Raw genomic sequence first — 22,462 nt, 5'->3', positions numbered from 1 at the left:
CCATTTAAAAATATTTACCTGCATTGATTTTGTAATTTTCTAAAAAAAATCTAAGCTCTAAAGAAAACAAATCAGAAAGTATTCAATTAAAATTCATCTTTACATTTCATCATAAAGGGACAGGTAGTCCTAACAGTCAAGAATGTTTAGAAGAAGAAAATTGATCGACCTGTAAGCATGATAGTGAGGGAAACATTCAATGAAGAATATTTCATAAGGGAAAAAAGGGTCCTTAGTTATACAGAGTTTTAGTCTAGCAAAGCATTGCCTCCTGAAGTGGCAGGATGTGACTCACTGCTTGTTGGGTGGGCATGGGGTTCTTCTCTAATAAAAAGCAAACTGCGAGCTTATTCTCACCTACCAGAAACCATTACATTACAGAAGATGTATTTTCAGAAATAAATGCAAAAACTAAAAGCTTGAGCTAATGCTACATGTTAACAGAAAAGAATCAAATTAAACTGCATTTTCAATCCTCAGCAAGATTCAAAGCTAGAGAGAGCCCAAAAGATTGAAGATGTGACTTACATATGTTAGTCTCTTGTGACATCTAGTTATATGGTAAAATGCCAAGTGGGTTGTTACAATGTATTACCACAATACCAATTCTATGCCAAGTTAACTGTGCAAAATCCTGTTAAAAGTAACTAATTGAATTTACAGCATTAAATGAATGCTATGTAACTTTAAAATCTAACATACGCATTGTGTTCAGGCCTTGAAAGTCAATGTATACATTGAATTGAATAAACAAGGAGCTTTTTTTTTGTAAATAGAGGAGGGAAAGATTTTATTTTCTGAATCATCATATAGTTTGATGGTATCAGATGATGCAATTCAATGCCATTTCAGGGAATCCTTACATGAATTTCCAGATGTAAATGCAAAATATCTTATGATACAGCCCTTTACAAAGCAATCAGGCACGTGAGGCAAGTTTGCACTCAGACATTGACATCAGTCCCAGTCTCCACTTATTTCCCTGTGACCTCTCCCCTCTCACATGCCCAACAATTCCCCTGGTTCACCTGCCACCACCTATACTAGGGGCAATTTACAGTGGTCAATTAACCTATCAGCACATCTTTGAGATTGAGGAGGAAAATGACAACCTGGGGGAAAACGCAAATGGTCACAGGTAGAACATGCAAACTCCATACAAACAACATCTGATATCAGGATTAGACCAGGGTTGCTGGAACTGTTCGGTGACAGCACTAACTACTGCACCACTGTGCTGCCCTCGTCGTCCAGAGAAGTTTTGGGAAACAACTTTATCGTCAGTGACAGTTTACTTCAGATTCAAAACAATCAGGTGCACAACACCTCAGAATGTAATTCCTTCACATAAAAGCTACCCAGTCTCTAATCAGTGATTACACATTTGTTTCAGAGTCACAAGATCAATTGGTCAAGTACAGTCCAGACTTTAACACCTAATCTAAGTTGACACTTCTGTGCATTATTAGTATTATTCTGTATCGTTGGTGCTCTACTTTAGAGAGACTTTAGACCAGAGTCATCTGATAGCTCAAATTGGACTTGATCCTATTACACTATTCAAAGAAAAGTAAGGTCAAGAAATCAAGTGAACATTATTTCATTGATGTCTGACACCATCCTTTGTACAATTTTACTACTTCATTTGCATGCAAAATAATAGTGATGTCAATAATAAACCAGTTGTAAAGGACATTGTGACTTCACTGTTAACTGATGCTTTCAATCCATGATTGATAACATTTGTACCATCAGCACCTTTCTACCATTACAGGATTTCACAGGCAGAGACATTAGTTTGCTTAATGTTCCTCATGTACTCCTCTCTGCCTGGGTGGCATGGGGGAACAGCAGTTAGTGCTGATGCCTCACAGTTCCAAGCAGCCAGTTTGATCCTGGAGCTGTATTTGCGGAGTTTACAGGTTCTCCCTGTGGCCATGTGGGTTCTCCCGACATCCAAAAGACACGTTAATTGGATATGATAAATTTCCCCTTTGTATAATTAAGTGACAAAGAATCAAAAGGGATAGAAGGTTGCAGGAGTATAGGGAAGTAAGGGAACAGGACTCACGGGATTGCTTTGCTGGAAGCTGGCATGGACAGATGGGCCAAATGGCAGTCTCCTACATCCTAGTAAGTGCCTACCTTTCTCCTGCTGATGTTTCCCCCTTTATCACCTCTTACCATTATCCCCACACCCTTCTTGATCATGATCCAGTATCATCCTGGTCTAGAAAAATCAAAAGACTGCAGGTGCTGGAAATCTGAACTAAAATCAGAAAATGCTGGAAACACTCAGCAGATGAGCAAGCGTCTGTGGAAAGAGAAAGAGAGTTGACATTTCAGGTCCAAGACCCTCATCAGAAGTGGGAAAGAAAAAATATAGCTTTACGTTGCAGAGAGGCTGGGGAAGGGGTGGATAGGACAAAGTGAATATCTCTCTTAAGGTGTGGTATAGGTTGTGGAGTCAATTCTGCTGTTTATGGAGCTGTCAGGTTGATAATTAACGAGGGCATTTAGAGAGAGAGGAATCAAATGAAGGGACATGTAAAAGCTGTGAGATGTAGGTCACAGCTGTTGCCAAGACCTGAACACAAAAGAATTCCTGGAAATGCCCAACTGATGTGGGTACTGTCTGTGGAACAAGAAAAAAAACTGAGCTAATATTACAAGTGAACAACATTACAGCAGAACTAGCCAATCTCATACCATCAGAAATAATCAAATTATCTGAAATCATTGATGTCAGCATTCAATTCTGAAAGCTGCAACATGCCCAGACAGAAGATGAGGTGCTGTTCCTCATGCTTACATTGGGCCTTGATGGAGCAATGCAGGAGGCCACCGACAGACAGGTCAGAGTGGGAATGGGCAGTGACAGTTAACTGGAAGCTCAGGGTCACCTTGTCGAATGAATGCAGTTGCTCTGCAAAGCGGTCACCCAATCTGCTTTTGGCTTCTCCTGTGTAGGGGAGACCACATTGTTAGCAGCAAATGCAATACTCTCGCTTGGAAGTACCACCAGTGAATCGCTTCACCTGAATGGACCAATTAGGTCCAAGTATATCATCTCCTCCCCCATCTTCCTTCTCAGGATTTCAAAAGGGATTATTGCTTTTATCACTCCCTGGTTCACTTTTCCATTTCCACCAATCACTCCCCTTCACATGGCACTTTCTAATGCAACTGCAGGAAATACAACACCTGCTCTATCGTACCATTCAGGAACACAAACAGTGAAGCAGTGATTCACTTGCACTTCTTCCAACATCGTGTATGCATTTTGTTTTCACGATGTGGTCTCCTCTACACTGGAGTAACCAAGCACAAACTGGTTGAACTCTATGGGGAGGGACCTCCATTCAGTCCATAGGGATGACTCTGAGCTTCCATTTGCCTGTCACTTTAATTCTTCATCCCACCCAGATATTTCTCTCTGTGGCTTCCTATAACATTCCCCATGTGAGCATGTTGCTGCCTTCAGGATTCAAAATCAAATTCCACAATTTCAGTTAAATTGCTATTTTTGTTTGTACAATAAATTACAAGCTCTACTGTAAAATTTGCTAATTGCAGTATCTGTTCAGTTTTTTTTCCCTTCTCTGCAGATACTTACTGATCTACTGGTCATTTTCAGTATTCTCTTTTGGTTTCAGTTCAGACCTGCAAGAGGTTTCACTTGTCCCTTTGTTTGTTGTCTCTCTCTAAATGCCCTCATTATTCTATTAGTCAAACTGGTCAATAAAAGTAGAATCACCTCAGCAATCCTAGACTCACCCTATTAGAAATATTCCCCTCCCATTCACCCTTCCCTAACTCTCCAAAACTTAAAACTAACTTGTTTTATCATTTTCTCAGTTCTGATAAAGGATCTTCAACCTGAAACATTAACTATTTTTCTCTTTCCATAGATGCTGCCTGACTTGTGTGCTTCCAGCATTTTCTGATTTTTCTGCTTTAACTCTCAAATATATATGAACCTTTTCATAATTAATATATTTATAATTAATCAATTTAAATGGTACTTGTAAATTAAAACAAATTTTACAAGGACATTAAGCTATTCAATAAAGAATTATGGTGTGCACATTTGTTCTGTTAACTTTGTCCTGGATAGAACAAAGTAACAGAAGAAACTTCTAAATTCCCATAAGCCTGCTCATTAAGGTGTTAACAAGTATCTGTTATGACTTGAACTATGCCAAGCATCTCTTACCTGGTACATGTAAATGATGTTTGATCCTACGAATTTAGCACCGTAGAGCAGCCCATCAGTCCATCTCACCTGGACAACTTCTCCCTCTGCTGGAGGACCAAGCTCCAAGCAATTTTTGCTCTACAAAAGATGAGAAGAAAAAGAACATGTTTTTTGTTGTGATAAACATGCCACTCTTAATATTGTTTCACAGTATTAAAGTAAAATTTAAGAGACAGAAATGAAAGGGGCATGACTAAGATTTGGAAATAATGGATTATTTGCCAAAAAAAAGCACTTTGATTGTTCAACATCTGCATACACAGAAACTTCTCTTGTTCCTTTGAAGAAAATAAGGATTCTGCTATTATTGCAGCGTCTCATGCTACCAGTTTTTCTCTGTCCCAGCCTCACTTTCATTCAAGCCCTTAGAACGTCCTCAGGCAGACACTTAAAAACATTGAGGCAAATGAAATAATCCAACGATTAAAGCTACATAAAATCTTCAGATGAAGAAATGGGAAGTACAGTGTCTGACTGCATCTTTGTAAAAGGTCAGTCATCTCATTCAGATGCTATATGCATTAAAAAAAAAAGCAGGAAGTGTTGGAAATAGCATCATTGCATCATCTTCATAGATGTTGTATGATTTGCTTAATATTTCCAACAAATTCTACTGTATTTTATTTACAGCATATTTAGTATTTTGCTTTTAGCTAATATCTAAATATGGTTCTTTGTTATGAAAACTCACAGCAATCAACATTTCCTGTGGTTCTAAGGTAGCTGTCCTTCGGGTCAACACAGGGGATTGCAATATGGGCATCGTTCTTGATGACATAAGATCAAAGGTGATACTAATGCTGCACGGCAGAGAGTCACATTTATGTATCTAACCAGAATATTACAAACTATGGACTTGTCCCAATGGTTTCACTTGCTGAAACCAATTACAGGTAGCTCCCGTGTTACAGCCATTTGGGTTATAGAAATTCACCCTTACAGAACTCACAAATCATTACCCAAAATGTTGATACACAGAATAAAACTCACTCTCACAGAATTTGTGTGAAACAAAGTAAATAATGCACAGATCACACATCTTCACATTATAGAAAAACATGATATGAACCTTTTTCTAGGGATTCAGAGGATGCCTGTGCATATCTTTGGAGGATGAGCCATAAGATTAACCCAGTCCATGTTACCAGCCCTCAACAAGGCTTTTATGCTCCAATGATCTGGGATTTATTCTGAAGCAGCTTTCACAAGAGGAAATACAATGAATGAAAGATAATTCTCCAAACATCTAGACTTTCTTCATTGCAAAACACGAGGTACTAATTGTGCCCTCTCCCCCTGAACAGCCCTTACATGGCAGGGAGGTGGAGATGGTTTAGAACTAAGAGGTTGAAGAACAGATTATCGGTCATGAAAGACACAATTTTTGCAATGTATTAGCTGGTTATGATTTCTCATCAGATGGATGCAGGAATATTTTATATTAGAAGACACAATAACACAAAAATATTTTCCTCTGCATACTTATGTACCTCCAACAACTTAGTACAGTGCAAAGAAAAGTATTCTTTGTAACTGTGGGCAGGCACGGTAGCGTAGTGGTTAGCATGATGCTATTACAGAGCCAGCGACCTGGGTTCAGTTCCAACCGCTGTCTGTAACGAGTTTGTACGTTATCCCCGTGTCTGCGTGGGTTTCCTCTGGGTGCTCCGGTTTCCTCCCACATTCCAAAGACGTACGGGTTAGGAAGTTGTGGGCATGCTAGGAGGTGCCGGAATCATGGTGACACTCATGGGCTGCCCCAGAACATTCCACGCAAAGATGCATTTCACTATGTGTTTCAATGTACATGTGACTAATAAAGAAATCTTATCTTGTGTAAACAATTTATTTTGAATGTTCTTCAGCTAATAGGTGGAATGCTTGTGACAGGTGCAACAACTGAATCTGCTGAAGGCAATTTAAGATTAAAGCAGATAACAAAGTGGGGAGGTGCCTGGCCATAAGAAATAGCAGGACTTGGCCATTCGGCCCATCACGACACTCTCTGGCATTCAATAAGATTAGCACCACCTTCCTGAACTATCCCCATATCCTTTGATTACTTTAATATCTAAAAATCTATTGATCTCTCTCGAGTATACTCAGCCATTGAGCTTCCACAACTGTCTTGGGAATTCAAAGATTAGCCACCCTTTTGATGAAGAATTTCTTCTTAACCCCACCCTGAATGTCCAACTTCTTATTTTGAGACTAACTGATTCTAGACTCCCCAGTCAGGAGCAACATCTGCATCTACCCCGTCACCACTCATTCTTCTAAATTCAAGAGAGTAGACAACGTCTGCTTATGCACTCATATGATTAATCCGCCATCCCTGGAAGCAATCTGGTGAACCATCACTGCACTCCCCCTAACATAAATATGTATTTCCTTCGGGAGACCAGACCAGTACACAATATTCCAGATGTCATCTCACCAGAATATTATATATTGGATCAAGACATTTCCACTCTTGTACTCCAATCCCCTTGAGATAAAGACCAACATACTGTCCACACACTGACTACAGGACGGAGATAGAGAGCCCAGTGGCATGGAGTCAAGATGACAACCTCTCCCTCAACGTCAGCAAAACAAAAGAACTAGTCACTGGCTTAAGGAAGCGGAGCAGAGAACACACCCCTGTCTGTATCAATGGTGCTGAGTTGGAGATAGTTGAGAGCTTCAAGTTCCTAGGTGTAGATATCACCAATAATTTGTCCTGGTCCAGCCATGTGGACGCTATGATCAAGAAAGCACACCAGTATCTCTTCTCTTCAGAAGGCTAAGGAAATTCAGCATGTCCCTGATGACTCTCACCACTTTTTACAGATGCACCAAAGAAAGCATCCTATCCGAAACATCACAGCTTGGTATGGCAACTGCTCTGCCCAAGACCACAAGAAATTGCAGAGAGTTCTGAACAGAGTTTTGTCCATAACAAAAACCAGTCTCTCCTCCACTGACTCCGTCTACACTTCCCACTGCCTCAGGAAAGCAGCCAACATAATCATGGACCCCTCCCACCCCGGTCATTCTCTCTTCTTCCCCCTCCCATGTGGCAGAAGATACAAAAGCTTGAGAACACGTACCACCAGGCTCAAGGTCAGCTTTTATCTTGCTGTTAAGAGTCTTGAAACTGACCTCTTATATGATAAAGGTGAACTCTTAGTCTCTCATTCTACCTTGTTGTAGTCCTTGCACTTTGTTTGTATATCTGCACTGTACTTTCTCTGTAACTGTAAAACTATACTCTGCATTGTTTTGTTTTTCTTTTGTACTACCTTGATGTACTTATCTAAAGAATGATGTCTGGTTGCAATGAAAACAAAAGCTTTTCACTCTATCTCAGTACATGTGACAGTAATAAACTAATTACTCTCCTAATTGGCTTGCCGAACCCATATATTAACTTTCCATGATTTGTGCACAAGGACATCCAGGTACCTCTGAACACAAGCACCTTTCAATTTCTGTCATATCTCAGAGTTAGATTTAGCTTGAAGTGCAGACCTAAAGTTCTAGGATGCACAACCCCTTGGGGAGAGGCTGAAGATAACAAAAAAAGCAAAAATAAATAAACGTATACTCTGAATGCTAGCTGCCCTGGCTAAACATATCCCAGTAATTCCCAGGAATCCTGGCACAGGCCCAATTCCTTAAAAGGAGGCACTCATGACATCAAGAGTCATTTATGGATTTAGATGGGTTGTGGAGGGGCCATACACTTTATCGAGCATGGACAAGTGGAGGTTTCATTGAAAAAAGCTGGGAACATTGGTAGTGACTGCAGATAAATGCTCAGTTCAGTTACATGGATTGTGCAGGTTTCAGCTGATAAATTTGTTTGCAAAATGTGTATCCATCATATTCAGGCAGAAACTATTTCAGGAAATAAGAATCTCTGTTAATCCTTTGGTGGTGGAGTGCCAGGAGGAAGTTAGCAATCAAGGAGTCATTTGTCTAACTTCCCTTTATGAGTCAGGCTCCCCTGGGATGCTTCTACCACTTTCCATATCCTGCGTCTAAATGAGGGAATTGTTTAACAAGAAGAAGAACTCAAGCTAAACTATTTGTCAGAGTAAATCCTTCAAATTGTATTCAACACTTAACATACTGGATCTAAGGAAGAAAAAGAATTTGTTGAAAAAATTTACCAATGGCTGTCTTAGGATCACTCCGGACAGCCAATGAGAAACCTATGCACCCCAGCAAAGTGTTCAGAGGTGCTAAATCAAGAAAGACACTATGGGCCTGTTTAGATTTTTGGGGAGGCAATGGGGGCAGTGGAAAACCCCCAACATGGTTCAGTGTTAAGCAACCCAACAAAGGAAAAAATAATCACTTATAGTTCTAGTGCAAACCTGCAAGGCAACAAACATTTTTACAAATAAATCAACATTTAACAGCAGAAATTTATCAATGATATTGAACATTTTGTTTTCATAGAGGCATAATTTACAGGTTGTACACTTGCCCTTGGCTGTTCAATTTTCATGAGCTACTGCATAGCAGGTTACCATCAATGGAAGATATATCTGTAGGCAGCTGGAACCTGTGTGAACAGGCAAAGCATCTGTGGGTTGCCTGTTTAGTTAACTAATCAGATTAATGGCAGTGGAGCAACACACAAGATGCTGGAGGAACTCAGCAGGTCAGGCAGCATCTATGGATGGAAATGGACAGTTTACATTTCATGTCATGACCCTTTATCTGACCAGTGGAGTCTGAATCTGGAAGTATTGGTTACAATAGTAAATTCAATGTCAAAATATAGAGTCCTAGAGCCATACAGCATGGAAACAGACTCTTTGGCCCATTGGTGTCCAAGGCAGCCATCTATATTAATCCTATTTACCAACACTTAGTATATTCCTTGCTGATTTAAATGTTATCTAGATATTATTAAATTTTGTGAGAGTACCTGCCTTCATCATCCACTCAAGAAATGTGTTCCACATTCCAATCACCTTCTGGGTGAAGAAGTTATTCCTCAGATGCCCTCAAAACCACTTTCTACTTACCCTAAACCTATGCCCTCTAACTTTAGATACCTCTGCTCTGGGGAAAAGTATCCTGCCCTTTCTATGCTCCCCATAATTTTGTATACATTTATCTCCCCTCCTCATAACTGAAATCTTCCATCCTAGGCAACATCCTGGTGAATTTTCTCAGCACCCTCTCCAGTGCAATCATGTCCTTCCTGTAGTGTGGCAATCAGAACTGTATATATATTCCAGCTGTTGGCTAACGAATGGTTTATAAAGTTGTACCACAACCTCCCTGCTCCCCATTCTATATCCCAACTAACGCAGGCAAGTATCTTGTATGTCTCCTTCACCACCTTATCCACCTTTGCTGCCACCTTCAAGAAACCTTGCACTTGCGTTTCAAGGTCCCTCTGTTCCTTAATACTCCCTAGGGCCCTACCATTCACGGTCTATATCCTACCCTTACTGATCCTCCCAAAGTGCATCACCTTGCACTTATCAGGATTAAATTCCATCTGACATTGCTCTGGCTATCAGATCAACTGATCAATATCAAGCTGACTACCCTCCTCACTATCAATAACACAACAGGTTTTTGAGTCACCTACAAATTTGTTCATGATAGCCTATATCATTACATCTGTATCATCAATGCATATAACAAACAGCAAGAGTCCCAGCACCAACCCGTGATATACTCCTGGTTCCAGGCTTCCAATCACATAAATAATCCACCACCATCACCCTCTGTCTTCTATTTCTAAGCCAATTTTGAGTCTGATTTGCTGAATTACCCTGGATCCCATGACTCCAACCTTTTGGGCCAGTCTCCATGGGAGGGAGACCTTGCCAAAGACCTCATTAAAGTCCATGCAGACTGCAACCATCACACTGCTTTCATCAATACATTTTGTTACCTCTTTGAAAAGTTCAATTTGGTCAGGATGTCGCCCAAACAAAACCATGCTGACAAACTTTGATTAATCCCTGCACTTCCAAGTGCATTAATCCTGTTCCTCAGAATTTTTTCCAATAACTTCCCCACCACTCATGTTAGACCCACAGACCTGTAATTACTTGGCTTATCCCTCCTTGAATATAGTTACGTTTGCTGCCCTGCAGTCACCTGGCACCTCACCTGAGGCCAATGAAGATATAAAAATCTCCCAGCACTCTCCTCCCTTGTATCGCAGGTTGCTATGGAAAGCATTTCATCAGGCATAGAACATAGAACACTACAGCACAGTGCTGGCCCTTCGGCCCACAATGTTGTGCCGACATTATATCCTGCTCTAAGATCTACCTAACCCTTCCCTCCCACATGGGAGATTTATCCACCTTTTAGTTCCCAAGACATCTAATAGCTCCTCCTTTTTGATGGTAACATGGTTGAAAATTCACCATCCCGCTTGCTGAATTCTTCAACTACAATGCTCTTCTACATTGTGAATCTAGAGGTATTCATTTAAGACCTCATCTACGTCCTCTGGCTTCATGCACAGATTACCATTCTAGTCCCTAATGGTCCCAACTCTTTTCCTGCTTACCCTCTTGCCCTTTATATACTTATTAAGATGCTTTGAGATCTTCCTCCTTCTTGTCTGCCAGTGATGTTTTGTGCCCCCCCCCCACTTTGCTCTTCTAATGCCTTTTTAACAAACACCTTACACTTTCTATATTCCTGAAGGCTTTCCCTATATTCCCTATATCTACCCATGAGCATCTTTTTTCACTTATCCAGCCTTTAATATTCTTTGATATCCAGGGTTTCTTGGACATGTTGTTCTTATCTTTCACCCTTCTGGGAACACTCATTATTTCACTTTTGAATATCTCCCACTTGTTGGATGTACAAATGGCTGCTCCTAGTCTACCTTTGCCAGGTCCTGTCTTATGATGTTGAAGTCAGCCTTCCCCCAATTCAGCACCTTAATTTCCAGAGCATCCTTATCCCTTTCCATAACTACAGTGAAACCTAGAGTTATGGCCTCTATCTCTAAAATGCATTCCCATGGAAACTTTGACCATCTGCCTGGTGATATTTCCCACGATTAGATCCAGTAGTTCTAACAATGCACTGGCTCAAAAAGTTCTCCTGGATGTGCTTTAAACATCCCACTTCTCTATTCCTTTCACACAAATAACTTGCTTACATAATGCAAATAACTGTACACATTTGCGGCAGCAAAGTGAAAATCTATGTTTGAAGTCTTGATGGAATTAAATGATGAAATCTATGTAAATATCAAAACATTTTTCCACTCCAATCCAAATTCTGGAGATAGAGCAAAAGCTAGTTTCATGTGATCACACCATCTCGTGATCATGTAGCCATTCTTATTTGATTTAGCAATTACCTGCCTTGCTAGTTACTAAGCACAGATTCATCTTTGCTAGTTTCAGAAACTAGAATTCTCAAGATGTTAAAACGTGGTGCATTATAGTAACCATTTTGCATTTTAACATCATATCAAATTATCCTCATACAGCAACACTATTATTGCTTCACTCTGTCTTCATCTAATAAAGACAATGTTACTGGTTAAAGAAATGGTGACTGATATAGAGGAAATCAGAGAATTAATCTGTCGTGCTTAGTATTACATCATCTTTGGTAAGCAGGCCAAATATAATCAAATTCTGGGTCATTTCATTTGGAGAGATTTTAGAAACATCAGAAAGGACTGCAGTTTTAAATACACAACTTTCTCATGTTACTGAAACAATATTTCTTCCCCCTTCTCCCTCCTCTTGATGCTTATCTCGCCATTTGCTTTGTTCAGCATATAGAAAGCTTTTCAACTACAATAGTGATTGGTGTATAGTAATGAACTACAGAAGATATTATTTTCATAACCTCGAAATCTCTCTCCATTCTATTCACATTGTTTTTGCTGCTCTGCTAATAGAGGAATGTTCAAGAGTATGATCCAGAGAAGTTCAATTACCGCTGGGTAAAATGCTTGCATATTATGTTGAACAATTCAGCAACTAATCTACTTTCAGATTTGATGGTACATTCATTATATTGGATAGAACATATGGCCACAATACTCTAAGTGAACACAATTTGCTTATGCAAATTAACTTACATCATTAAACAGACTTTTCCACAAATTCAGATTTCACACAACATTGATGGCATCAGCTTTGTGCAAATATTAACATCAGTAAAACATTTTTTTTAAATTAGTCGTTAGGAAGTTGGTGAAACTGTGAAGACGGTATTTAATACGCACCCTGCTTGTGGGAACGAAATCACATTTGGGCTGGCAACAGCAACAACAACGTGTATTGAAATGGCACTTTTAGCATATTAAAATCTCTGTAGTGCATTATTGGAGTGTTATCAAACAAAATATTGCACTGAGCTACATGAGATGATATTAGAGAAGATATGCAAAGACGTGGACAAAAAGGTACGTTTTAAAGAGTGGTTTAAAGGAGGAAAGCAAGGCAGAGAGGAGGAAACTTTAAGGGAAAAGTTCTGTAGCTGTGTGTGTTGGCTACTGAAGGCATGGCAGCCAATGGTGATGACTAAATCTGGGTATTGCCAAGAGATCAAATGTGGAGAAATGTAGATATCTTGGAGAATTACGTGGCCGGAGTGGCTTTGAAAACAAGTGTCTTTTTTAAATCAAAGCGTTGCTTAACTAGGAGCCAAAACAGAGCAGGGTGATGGGCAAACAAGAATGAATATGAATTTTGACACAGGCAAAATGATGTTATATAACTGCAAGTCTGCAGAGGGAACAAAGGTGTGGTTAGTCAGGAACTCACTGGGATAGCCAAGACAAGAAGAAAAGTCAGGTGCTGCTGAGGGATTCAATGGTAGATGAGATGAAGCTAGAGCAAATTCAGGTGAAGTTAGAAAGGTGCAAATAGTTAATCGTTCTTGTTGGATATGGAGGTTTGATCAAATGGCCTTTGGATGATCTTCATCACCATGTTCCTACACTATTCCCATTTGATGACCAAAATATCCACCTTCATAACAAAGAGGCTTCCTCCACCAATTTGAAAGTGAATGGCAGCTTCACTACCCAGATAGCTGATAGTCAATTATAATTCAAACGGCATGTTTCTCAATGCCTCATATCTTTATAAAAGGAGTGCAAACTTGATTGTTTTCTCTGGAGCACTCGAGGCTAAGAGGCAACCTGATAGAAATATCTAACACTGTGGGAGATAGAAAAAGTCAGGAGCCTTTTTCCCAGGTGGAAATACTAAATACTAGAGGGCACAGGTTTAAGGGGAGAGGGTGAACGTTTAAAGGAGATTTAAAGGCGTTTTTTTTATTTTTACACAGAGAGTGGTAGGTGCCTGGAATGCTCAGCCAGGGGAAGTGGTGGAAGCAGATAAAATAGCAATGTTTAAAAGACATTTAAACAGGCACATGAACAGACAAGGAATGGAGGGATAGGGATCAAATGCAGGCAGATGGTATTAGTTTAATTTGGCATCATGGTCAGCAAAGAGATTGTGGGCTGAAGGGCCTGATCCCGTGCTGGAAATTCTATGTTCTTATAAAATTTCCAAAATAATGCTTGAAGCTTTTATTGCCCCTTAAAATTTTCATTTGAGTTTCTGGCAACAGGGTACTGGCTTTTAGACATTGCTTCTGGGAGAATCCATGAGAAGGTTAGAGATTTGCAACACTATATCACATCAGTGCATTTCTCGTATTTACTTATGATGTAGGAGGAGGTCATTTGGCCCATCAGGTCTATGCTGAGTCTCGAGCAATCCCATCAATCTCATTCCCCCATCTATTTCTCTATAACTCATTCTCTACAGATGTACACTCATACCAATTTCCTAACACCCACCTACACTGAGGGCAATTTACAGCAGCAAATTAACCTAACAACCAGCATATCCCAGGAAACAGTGAAACAACTGCACCATCTGCAACACTGCAATGCATTTTTGAAAAGCAACCCTCATCTCATGCCAATGTAGGAATACAAGGAAATAAAATTTCCTTTATGTTTTGGAAGCTAATAAAGCATGGAAGCATCTCTCTATTTATAAGAGGTCTTAGTCATAGAAAATGTGAAATGGGATAAAACACCTGTTCAAAATCCCTGTAGAGAAGCACAAGTTCAGAATGTGTTGATGCTAGCTGCTTTGTTTTCCCAATTGTACTTTAAAGTTGACTTGATCATGAAATTCATGCAGGCATATGGTTTAAAAGAAACTGAATCATAATGGTAATATCTGCATGCTAGTTGAAATTAATTTGCTTAAGTTCTAAACACTTGGCTATCAATTCTGAAACTAAAAATCTTTATCCAATTGTTATATTTATTTTGGCAAAAAATGTATTAATAAAATATTGTGTTTTAGCAAATTGCAAAATCAGGTTAGACAGATATTTTCATTGAATTCTAAATGCCTAAATCACTTTTTTGAGAATCATGGAGTTATTAAAACCAAGTTTGAAAAGCAAAAATGAAAATTGCAGATGCTGTAAATCTGAACTAACAACAGAATATGCTGGAAAAACTCAGCATGTCATTCAGCATCTGTGGACAGATGAAAGGAATTAACATTTCAACCATCATGATCAACTCTGGTTCTGTTTGCATAGATGCTGCCTGGTCTGCTGAGTATCTCCAGCATTTGCTGTTGTTATTACTAAAGCACAAAATCTAAGTACTTTTATTTTGTTTAACTTACGAAGGTTAGTAATTTGCAAAGTCTCTACTGCTCAGTATTGGATGATGAAGAAGAGTTTGTAAAATAGAGTTTGTAAGTCCACTCTTTAAATAGATTGACATGAAAGCTCCTTTGGTTTTAAAGTCTTCCTCACATCAGATTCACATTGAAAATCAGTCCAAGGGAATTAGATTCTTTATAGCTTAGGCATTTTTGACTGCAAAATTGGCACAAAATAAATTTAAAGTGAGTAATAAATCTATTTAACAACCATAACATTAATATATTAATATTAATTGCTATGAATAAGCGCATGAAAATGAGGAGGAACTAAAACATGTTAAGCACTATTTTTATTAATTTTATTTCCCTCTCATCCTTTCTTTTAGTAATTCTATTATTTTCACTTTAAACTTACCTTATGCCTAACACAATTAAACTTGGAAAATACTGCAGAATTTTTCATGTGACTATGCATTTGTTTCCTCAAAGGGCTTTGGGTTTAGACAAGATGTATAGTTAGCAGTTTTAAATTTTTTGAGAATGCATTTCAATTCTTTTAATTCATTCTGGTGTACTCCATTCCGCATTTATTTTAAAACAAAGGTAGCAAGGCTTGCCTTCATTTATATTTCATGAGTGAAAACAACATTGGAAAATAGTTTCTCCTGTTTGGTCAAAAACACTTTTCCAACTTTTTCTCAGCACATCAAGAGCCAAAGCTCTGAAAGATAAACTGGCGAAGTGCTCAATATGATATAATTTCCAAACATCACACAAGGCATTTTTTAGTTGAACTCTCAACAAATCATTTCTTAGGATAGAGATTCATAAAACATGGCTGTTTCATGTTCAGAGGTACTGAGAAATCAATTCACTTCTGACAAGTAAGTCTGAAGATGCTGTTTGCAGCCTACCTTTACCAACAGCAGCACCCGCATTATATTGTGGAGCAATGAGTGATTAGAAATAGATGTGAATTAGGATGAGGTCAGCATAGTTTGCTTCTTAGGAGAAAACAGATCAGAATAAAATCTTGGAAAAGTCAAATCTGGAGGGAACAAAAGCCAGTTTGAGAGGTTCAGCAGCAGATGGGCTGTGTAAAGCAGAAACGGGTATTACTGCAGAAAATTTTACTACTTTTAAAATAAGTTTTACCTTGGGCAAACATAAGTTTCTCCTCAATTTCAGATGGCAATAAATGATCACATTATTGCAGATCTTGCAACCATTAAATTAAGCACATCTTAGCTTTGCCCACTGATTCTATTACCAATTTCTGATGCAAACAATTAGAGATGTACCTAACTACCTATGCAACAATTTGTAGGCAAAGTCTACAGAACCTTGGATCAAACAGCTCTGGAGATCTGCAAAAGCAACTCAGGCCAAAGAAATCCTAAGGATTACAGGTTTTTGTGGAAACATGCAGGAAGAACAAAATATTTAAAATAAAGCAGAGAATTATTAGATATTTTAAACTTTGGGTCATTCCTAGTCCGACTTCCATTGAGCTCAGAGGCAGCTTCAAGCTAAAGATAGTACTTCACTATATAGTGAAAATACTGGTGTACAGAATCACCCATTTTATGAGATGGCCTACAACAGTCAAGAGAATACCAGGTCACAGTATAAATCACAGAGATTGTTCAGTGTTCCTGTTCCAGAATCCAGAAAGGTGAAAGAATCAAAACCTAACAAAATAAAACTGGAATGCAAGTCCTTCTGAAACTGTACACAAACTGAATTCAGAAGAATTTAACTCAAATGTTAGCCGAAGGTTATATTTATAACCGAAATGTCTTAGTAACCTTGAATGCTTCAGCAAATGCTGGATAAACAGCTAATATAGATCACTATCATAGCTTAAAGTGAACATTATTTTAAAATATTTTTTAAATTGGTATCAACTATTTTTTTATGACTGTCAAATGTATGCCTTTGAAGTCATAAATAAAATGTTAAAATAAATAGGGTTCTCAAGCAATATTCTCACTCCCAGCTACAGCTTTGTGAAGATAAAGCTCTCAAATGCTTCTTAAAAGTTGACTTATTGTATTGTCTTCCAATAGGTATTGAGTTATGGAGAGCAACACAGCATGGACACAGGACCTTCAGCCCAACTCTTCCATGGCAACCAGAATGCCCATCTAAGGTAGTCCCATTTGCCTGTTTCTGCCCCATACCCCTCTAAACCTTCCCTATCCATGTACCTGTCCAAATGTCTTTTAAATGTTGTTGTTATAACTGCCTCAACCACCTCCTCTGGCCGCTCATTCCATATACACATGACCCTCTGCATGAAGAAGTTGCCCTTCAGGTCCCTTTTAAATCTTTCCCCTCTCACCTTAAACCTATGCCCTCTAGTTTTTGATTCACTCTCATTGGGAAAAAGACACTGTGCATTCACCCTATCTATGCCCCTCATGATTTTATACACTTTTATAAGGTCACCCCTCAGTCTCCTACGTTCCAAAGAATAAAGTCCTAGCCTGCCCAATCTCTCCCTATCACTGAGGACATCGAGCCCTGGCAACATTCTCATAAATGTTCTTTGCACTCTCTTCAGCTTAATGACATACTTCCTATTACAGAGTAACCAAAACTGTACACAATACTCCAGGTGTGGCCTCACCATTGTCTTGTACAACTGCAACATAAAGTCCCAACTCCTTTACTCAATGCCCTGACTGATGAAGACCAGCATGCCAAACACCTCCTTCACCACCCTGTCTACTTGTGACACCGCTTTCGAGGAACTATGTACTTTTGTACTCCTAGGTTCCTCTGTTCTGCAGCACTCCCCTGAGCCCAACCATTCACTGTGAAAGTTCTACCCTGGTTTGACTTCCCGAAAAGCAATACTTCACACTTATCTGAATTTAATGCCACTTATCATTCTTTGGCCCATTTACCTTGTAAAAAGGGAAGCCAAAACTAAAATGCAAGCTAGGTGTGGTGCTACATTTTGGTAGGAAGAATAAAGAGGGTAAGTACTGCTTGCATACCAATAGCAAAGGGATCTCAATGTAAAGTTTAACAAATTGCTAAAACTAGCAAAGAAAGTTAAGAAAGCTTCTGAAAAGAAACAAACCTAGCTCCCAGTTCACATTGAGAAGAAGAGGGTTGAAAATCTATCACGTTAAAGCTTTGTTAGTCCACGTTTGGGAGTTCTGGTCACCATATTGCAACAAGGATAAGGAAAACACAAAATATTCACATGGATGACGTTAGAACTAACCAGATAAACCAACTAAGGCTAGAGCTTTTTATCACAAGAAAAGGAAAACTGAATGGTGACCTGACAGGGATTTTTAGTTATGGGAGATTTGACAGAATTTTTTTAAATTTTATTTTACAGGCCCTTCCGGCCCAACGAGTCCGCGCCGCCCATTTTAAACCCATATTAACCTACCTGTACGTCTTTGGAATTTGGGAGGAAACCGGAGCACCCAGAGGAAACCCACACAGACATGGGAGAACGTACAAACTCCTTACAGACAGCGACGGGAATCGAACCCCGATCGCTGGCACTGTAATAGTGTCGCGCTAACCACTACGCTACCGTGCCGCTGAAGTACAGAAATTGTATCCACCTCTGTGGGACACTAAAACCTTGGAGCATAGATAATAATATGGCTTCCAATAACTTGAATGGGTAAGTTACGTAAAACTTCTTATCCCAGTGATAAAAATGTGAAGTCAATTCCTGCAAGGAATAGTTTACGTGTGTTAAAGGGAAAGCATCATTACTTCATGAGGGTGAAAGGAACAGAAGAATATGCTGATATGCTGATGAATTTTGAATACAGTGAGGTGGGAGAAGGTTTTTGCAGAGTATCAGCGGCAGTAATGATCTTTTGGGTCAAGTGGACTGCTTCTGTGATGTGGATTCTACGTAGCTCCATGGAAACCACAAACTCTTGTTCCACTTCAACTGGTTACTCTGACCTAGCTTCACTTTAAACAGCAAATGCTCTTGCTGCTGCTGAAGTCACAAATGAATATATTTTGAAGGGGATTTACAACTTTTTTTTTGTAAGAAACAAAAAGTTTCTTCTAACATAAGACACCAAAGTCATCAGACAAAAAGGAAATGACCAGCATGTACAAGTAATAAGTCAGGCCAAAAGTAAAACCATACTGATTGAGAGAAAATGAAAATTTAAAATGATGCTTTGCTCTGGATAATGCAATATCTGAAGTTGCTATCTGCCTGACCTGCTAAGTGTTTCCTAAACGATATTTGTTTTATTTCAGATTTCCAGCACCAGCATTCCACATAAAAAATGTGCAACTTGTTCTAAGTTGCAAATCTAAGAAGCTAATATAGTCCATTGAAACAAAAGCCTCAACATAAATGTGAACCATCACAAGTGACTATTTATCTTAGTCCAGTCCACCACTCTTATGCATTGAAATAGTTAAATTTCGTTTTAACAACAAGCAGGACAACCTTGTATTGGCTCTTTCCCCTTAAATACGTGGACTGAAAGAAGATCTTTTTTATTTGTCTTTCTCACTTCTACTTTTTCCACAGTTACTGCTAACAATGTATACTAGATTTTCTTCATTACAAATTAACTCCTCCATATGTTTTCTAAGAACAATCATTGCCTCCTCTGTACTCCATGATATACATGCTAATAATTTCATGACCAGAACTGTGCAACCTGAATTTTGTGTCCATTTGCGGGCACACCGTACTCTCTCACCACCCTCCCCACGCAGTGAACCTGACATGACCTAAATCATGAAAACTTCATCTTCTCCAATTCCCAGTGCCGAGCTTGTGGGCACCACCAGTGGAATATCCTGTCACCACACCCTCTCGCCATTTCCCTCCAGAGTATCTATTCACTGGACTCCCCTGCTGGTTTCACCTTTTAATGCTTGCCTGGTCCAGACTGCCATGGTGTCTGTGTACCTCTAATCACTAAATCACACCTTGCTGTGCCCCACTACCCAGCTGGCAGTTCCTCTTCAAGTCTGGATTTTAACATGAATTACTGTAATAAAAAAAATCAATTAGATAATCAAAGTTAAATGGAAGACTTTTCCCCCAAGTTATCAGTTAATTTCACTATCAACAGTTGGGAAACTTTATTAACGACACAGAAAGAAACATTCCAATGCACAAGACAAAACACTTGTCTGAAAGGTATTTCATTACAACAAACCCATTAATAGTTTGGTCATATTTTTACTGGTACAGAGAAGATGAAGTGAGGTAGCAAATGAATTATTGATTATCAATTAAATCTCCCTTTATTCACTACAAACGTAACCTTCCTTGATAGTGACATGCCTTCAGAAATATTTTTACTTAAATCAAGTGGAGGCTCCTGAATGTCAATGTGGGGTGAAAAAAGTAATTTTAATATTACACTGATAGTTTAAACTATTGAGAAGTAAACAAAGAACAAATATAAGCTGCATACATTCACAAAGTAAAGCTTTGAAAAGTTCCCTCCTATCAAGTCTTCATGATTAAGCACTTGTATGGCCCAAATAAGAGCAAGTAGTTTCAGATATTCAGGTTAGCTAAATGGTCTGTTCATGAAGATTGTTAAATGTTTGCCGTGCTTTAATTAGCTGAAAACATCTTTTATGTGATTGAAAGCTGTACCTGGTGCTGAACATTTGTGTTTAACATCATACTCTCTCTTTGGATAAGCAGAAAACTTTGCAGTGGGAAAAAAATAATAGTTCCCAATTTACTTTCTATCACTTTATTATTATTCACATTTCTATTCCTACCTTTTAAGTCCAAAACATTCTACACTCAGCGAGTTGTATGGACATCATCTTTATATCAGCTCAGTTTGTGTAGCGTAACACAAATGATTGATTGAGCTTATAAGAAAGGAACCCTCACAGCAAAAAGCTGTCTTTCCATATAAAGACTATGAAAAATAATATATTAAGTACCTTCAGGGAACTATATTCATAGTTCTGCTTTTTTTTTTCAGTCTCTGAAGACGTACAGTTACACAGCAGTACCTCGATGATACTAATTTTTCGCAGTTTGAGCACCTCCAACTAGCACTAACCCAATGTTGTTTCACTGAATTCTCTATGGGGCCACTTACTGATGGAAACTAATTTCAATTTCTAGTACAAGAGCAATCTGAAGTGGTTGACTTCTGTGGAATTGGAATAAATATAATTAACAACAGGCACGTATATATAGTAGAAGAATATTTTGAACTATTTTATAATAAAATCTGTACTTGATGAGAAAAGGGAGATACCAGCAAACTCTCGGCACTTTCATGCTCCTTTAAGAAACAAAACTCTGAGTTCAATCAAATGTACCAATTCCACAGAAAATGTAAATTCAATCAAAGAACTATTTCTGTGACTACTTTAATACATCCGTCAAAGGGTACTTATACTGGTAACCTACCATCTAAGTTACATATGCAGACAGACCTACAACATTAAAAGTTCTTTTGGGCTTTTTTTTTAAAAAGTAAACAGATCAAAATGATTACACTTATTAATATTTCGACAATTAAATGTCCAGTTCCGAGACACCTCCAAGTCACTAACCTAGCAGATTGCAAATTCATTCTAATTGTTGCTGAGCAAATCATATCAGTTGTTAGGGAAACAGGGAAGCCAGAAGGGTCTTGACCCAAAATGTCAACTGTCCATTTCCCTCCATAGATGCTGCCTGACCCGCTGAGTTCCTCCAGTGTTTTGTGTATTGAGCCAAATACCCAGGTCCTTCCGCTCTTTCCTGATTCAGGCTAATTATTTCATGGCAAATAGTTGTTCACGTATTTATATTCAATGGCCATGATGTTATATGAAGCAAGGACTGCATTGTTCAGAGAGGGAGGAAAAACAGATCCAAGTGAATAATGGATTATTTATGGCACAATGGGGCATTTTCATTCAATTTGATGACAATTTTTTTGTCTTAAATAAGGCTGAACCAAAGAAAGCAATGTGGGTTTCTTTGATATCTCATAGATCCGGCTTATTAACCAAATATGAGGTGCCAATTGCAAGTTCATTGCTTGTATATCTCCTCCAAACACAGTGCCGGAGCCTGCACTGCCTGCTTGCACTGCAGCTCCTCTCCACACCCCTGGAATTCATTGTGGTTCAAGGCAACTTTAAAGAAGTACAATTAAGATAAAGATGGAAAGAAGTTGGAAAGGAGTAAAATATTTGGTTTCAGCCACTCTGAAGAGGAATTATTAAAATATGTTACTTCTGTAGACAGAACAAAAACAAATTACTTACAGCAATGTCTTCTGGATACAGGTCATCACTGAAAGAACCATCATCAAATATGACCTCGTAGAAAGTTTGAGAGGAAACTCCGGTGACTCCACAACTGTAATACCTTCCATTCTTGTGCTTAGAGATGACTGTTTGTCCAATTGCTAAGTCTTGGAATGGAGCTTTGTTTTTCTTCATTTTGAGGGGAAAAAAAAGGCAAAATAAAAGTTTCACCACAAACAATTAGTTTACTTAGTGACAAATAACCTAACTTGATTAGGACATAGCAGTATTACCAATGCAGCAGAATAAAATC

The 22,462-nt window shown here is 38.7% G+C and overlaps 1 protein-coding gene across 3 annotated transcripts in view; it reads right to left on the bottom strand.

Moving 5' to 3' along the window:
* Window positions 1-22,462, bottom strand: part of LOC127572583 (lysine-specific demethylase 4C-like) — a 276,139-nt gene that overhangs the window by 15,526 nt on the left and 238,151 nt on the right. For all 3 annotated transcript variants that reach the window (XR_007956643.1, XM_052020000.1, XM_052020001.1), the window contains exons 19-20: window positions 22,168-22,338; window positions 4,217-4,336 (exon numbers count right to left, since the gene is read on the bottom strand). Coding sequence is in view for 2 of the 3 variants with exons in the window: in XM_052020000.1 (XP_051875960.1) it covers window positions 4,217-4,336; window positions 22,168-22,338 (291 nt within the window). In the remaining variant the exon portion in view is untranslated. The remainder of the gene's footprint in view (window positions 1-4,216; window positions 4,337-22,167; window positions 22,339-22,462) is intronic.

The sequence above is a fragment of the Pristis pectinata genome, chromosome 7 (genome assembly GCF_009764475.1).
Source record: "Pristis pectinata isolate sPriPec2 chromosome 7, sPriPec2.1.pri, whole genome shotgun sequence".
In the NCBI taxonomy this organism is placed as follows: domain Eukaryota; kingdom Metazoa; phylum Chordata; class Chondrichthyes; order Rhinopristiformes; family Pristidae; genus Pristis; species Pristis pectinata.
This window is presented reverse-complemented; position numbering and strand designations above follow the sequence as displayed.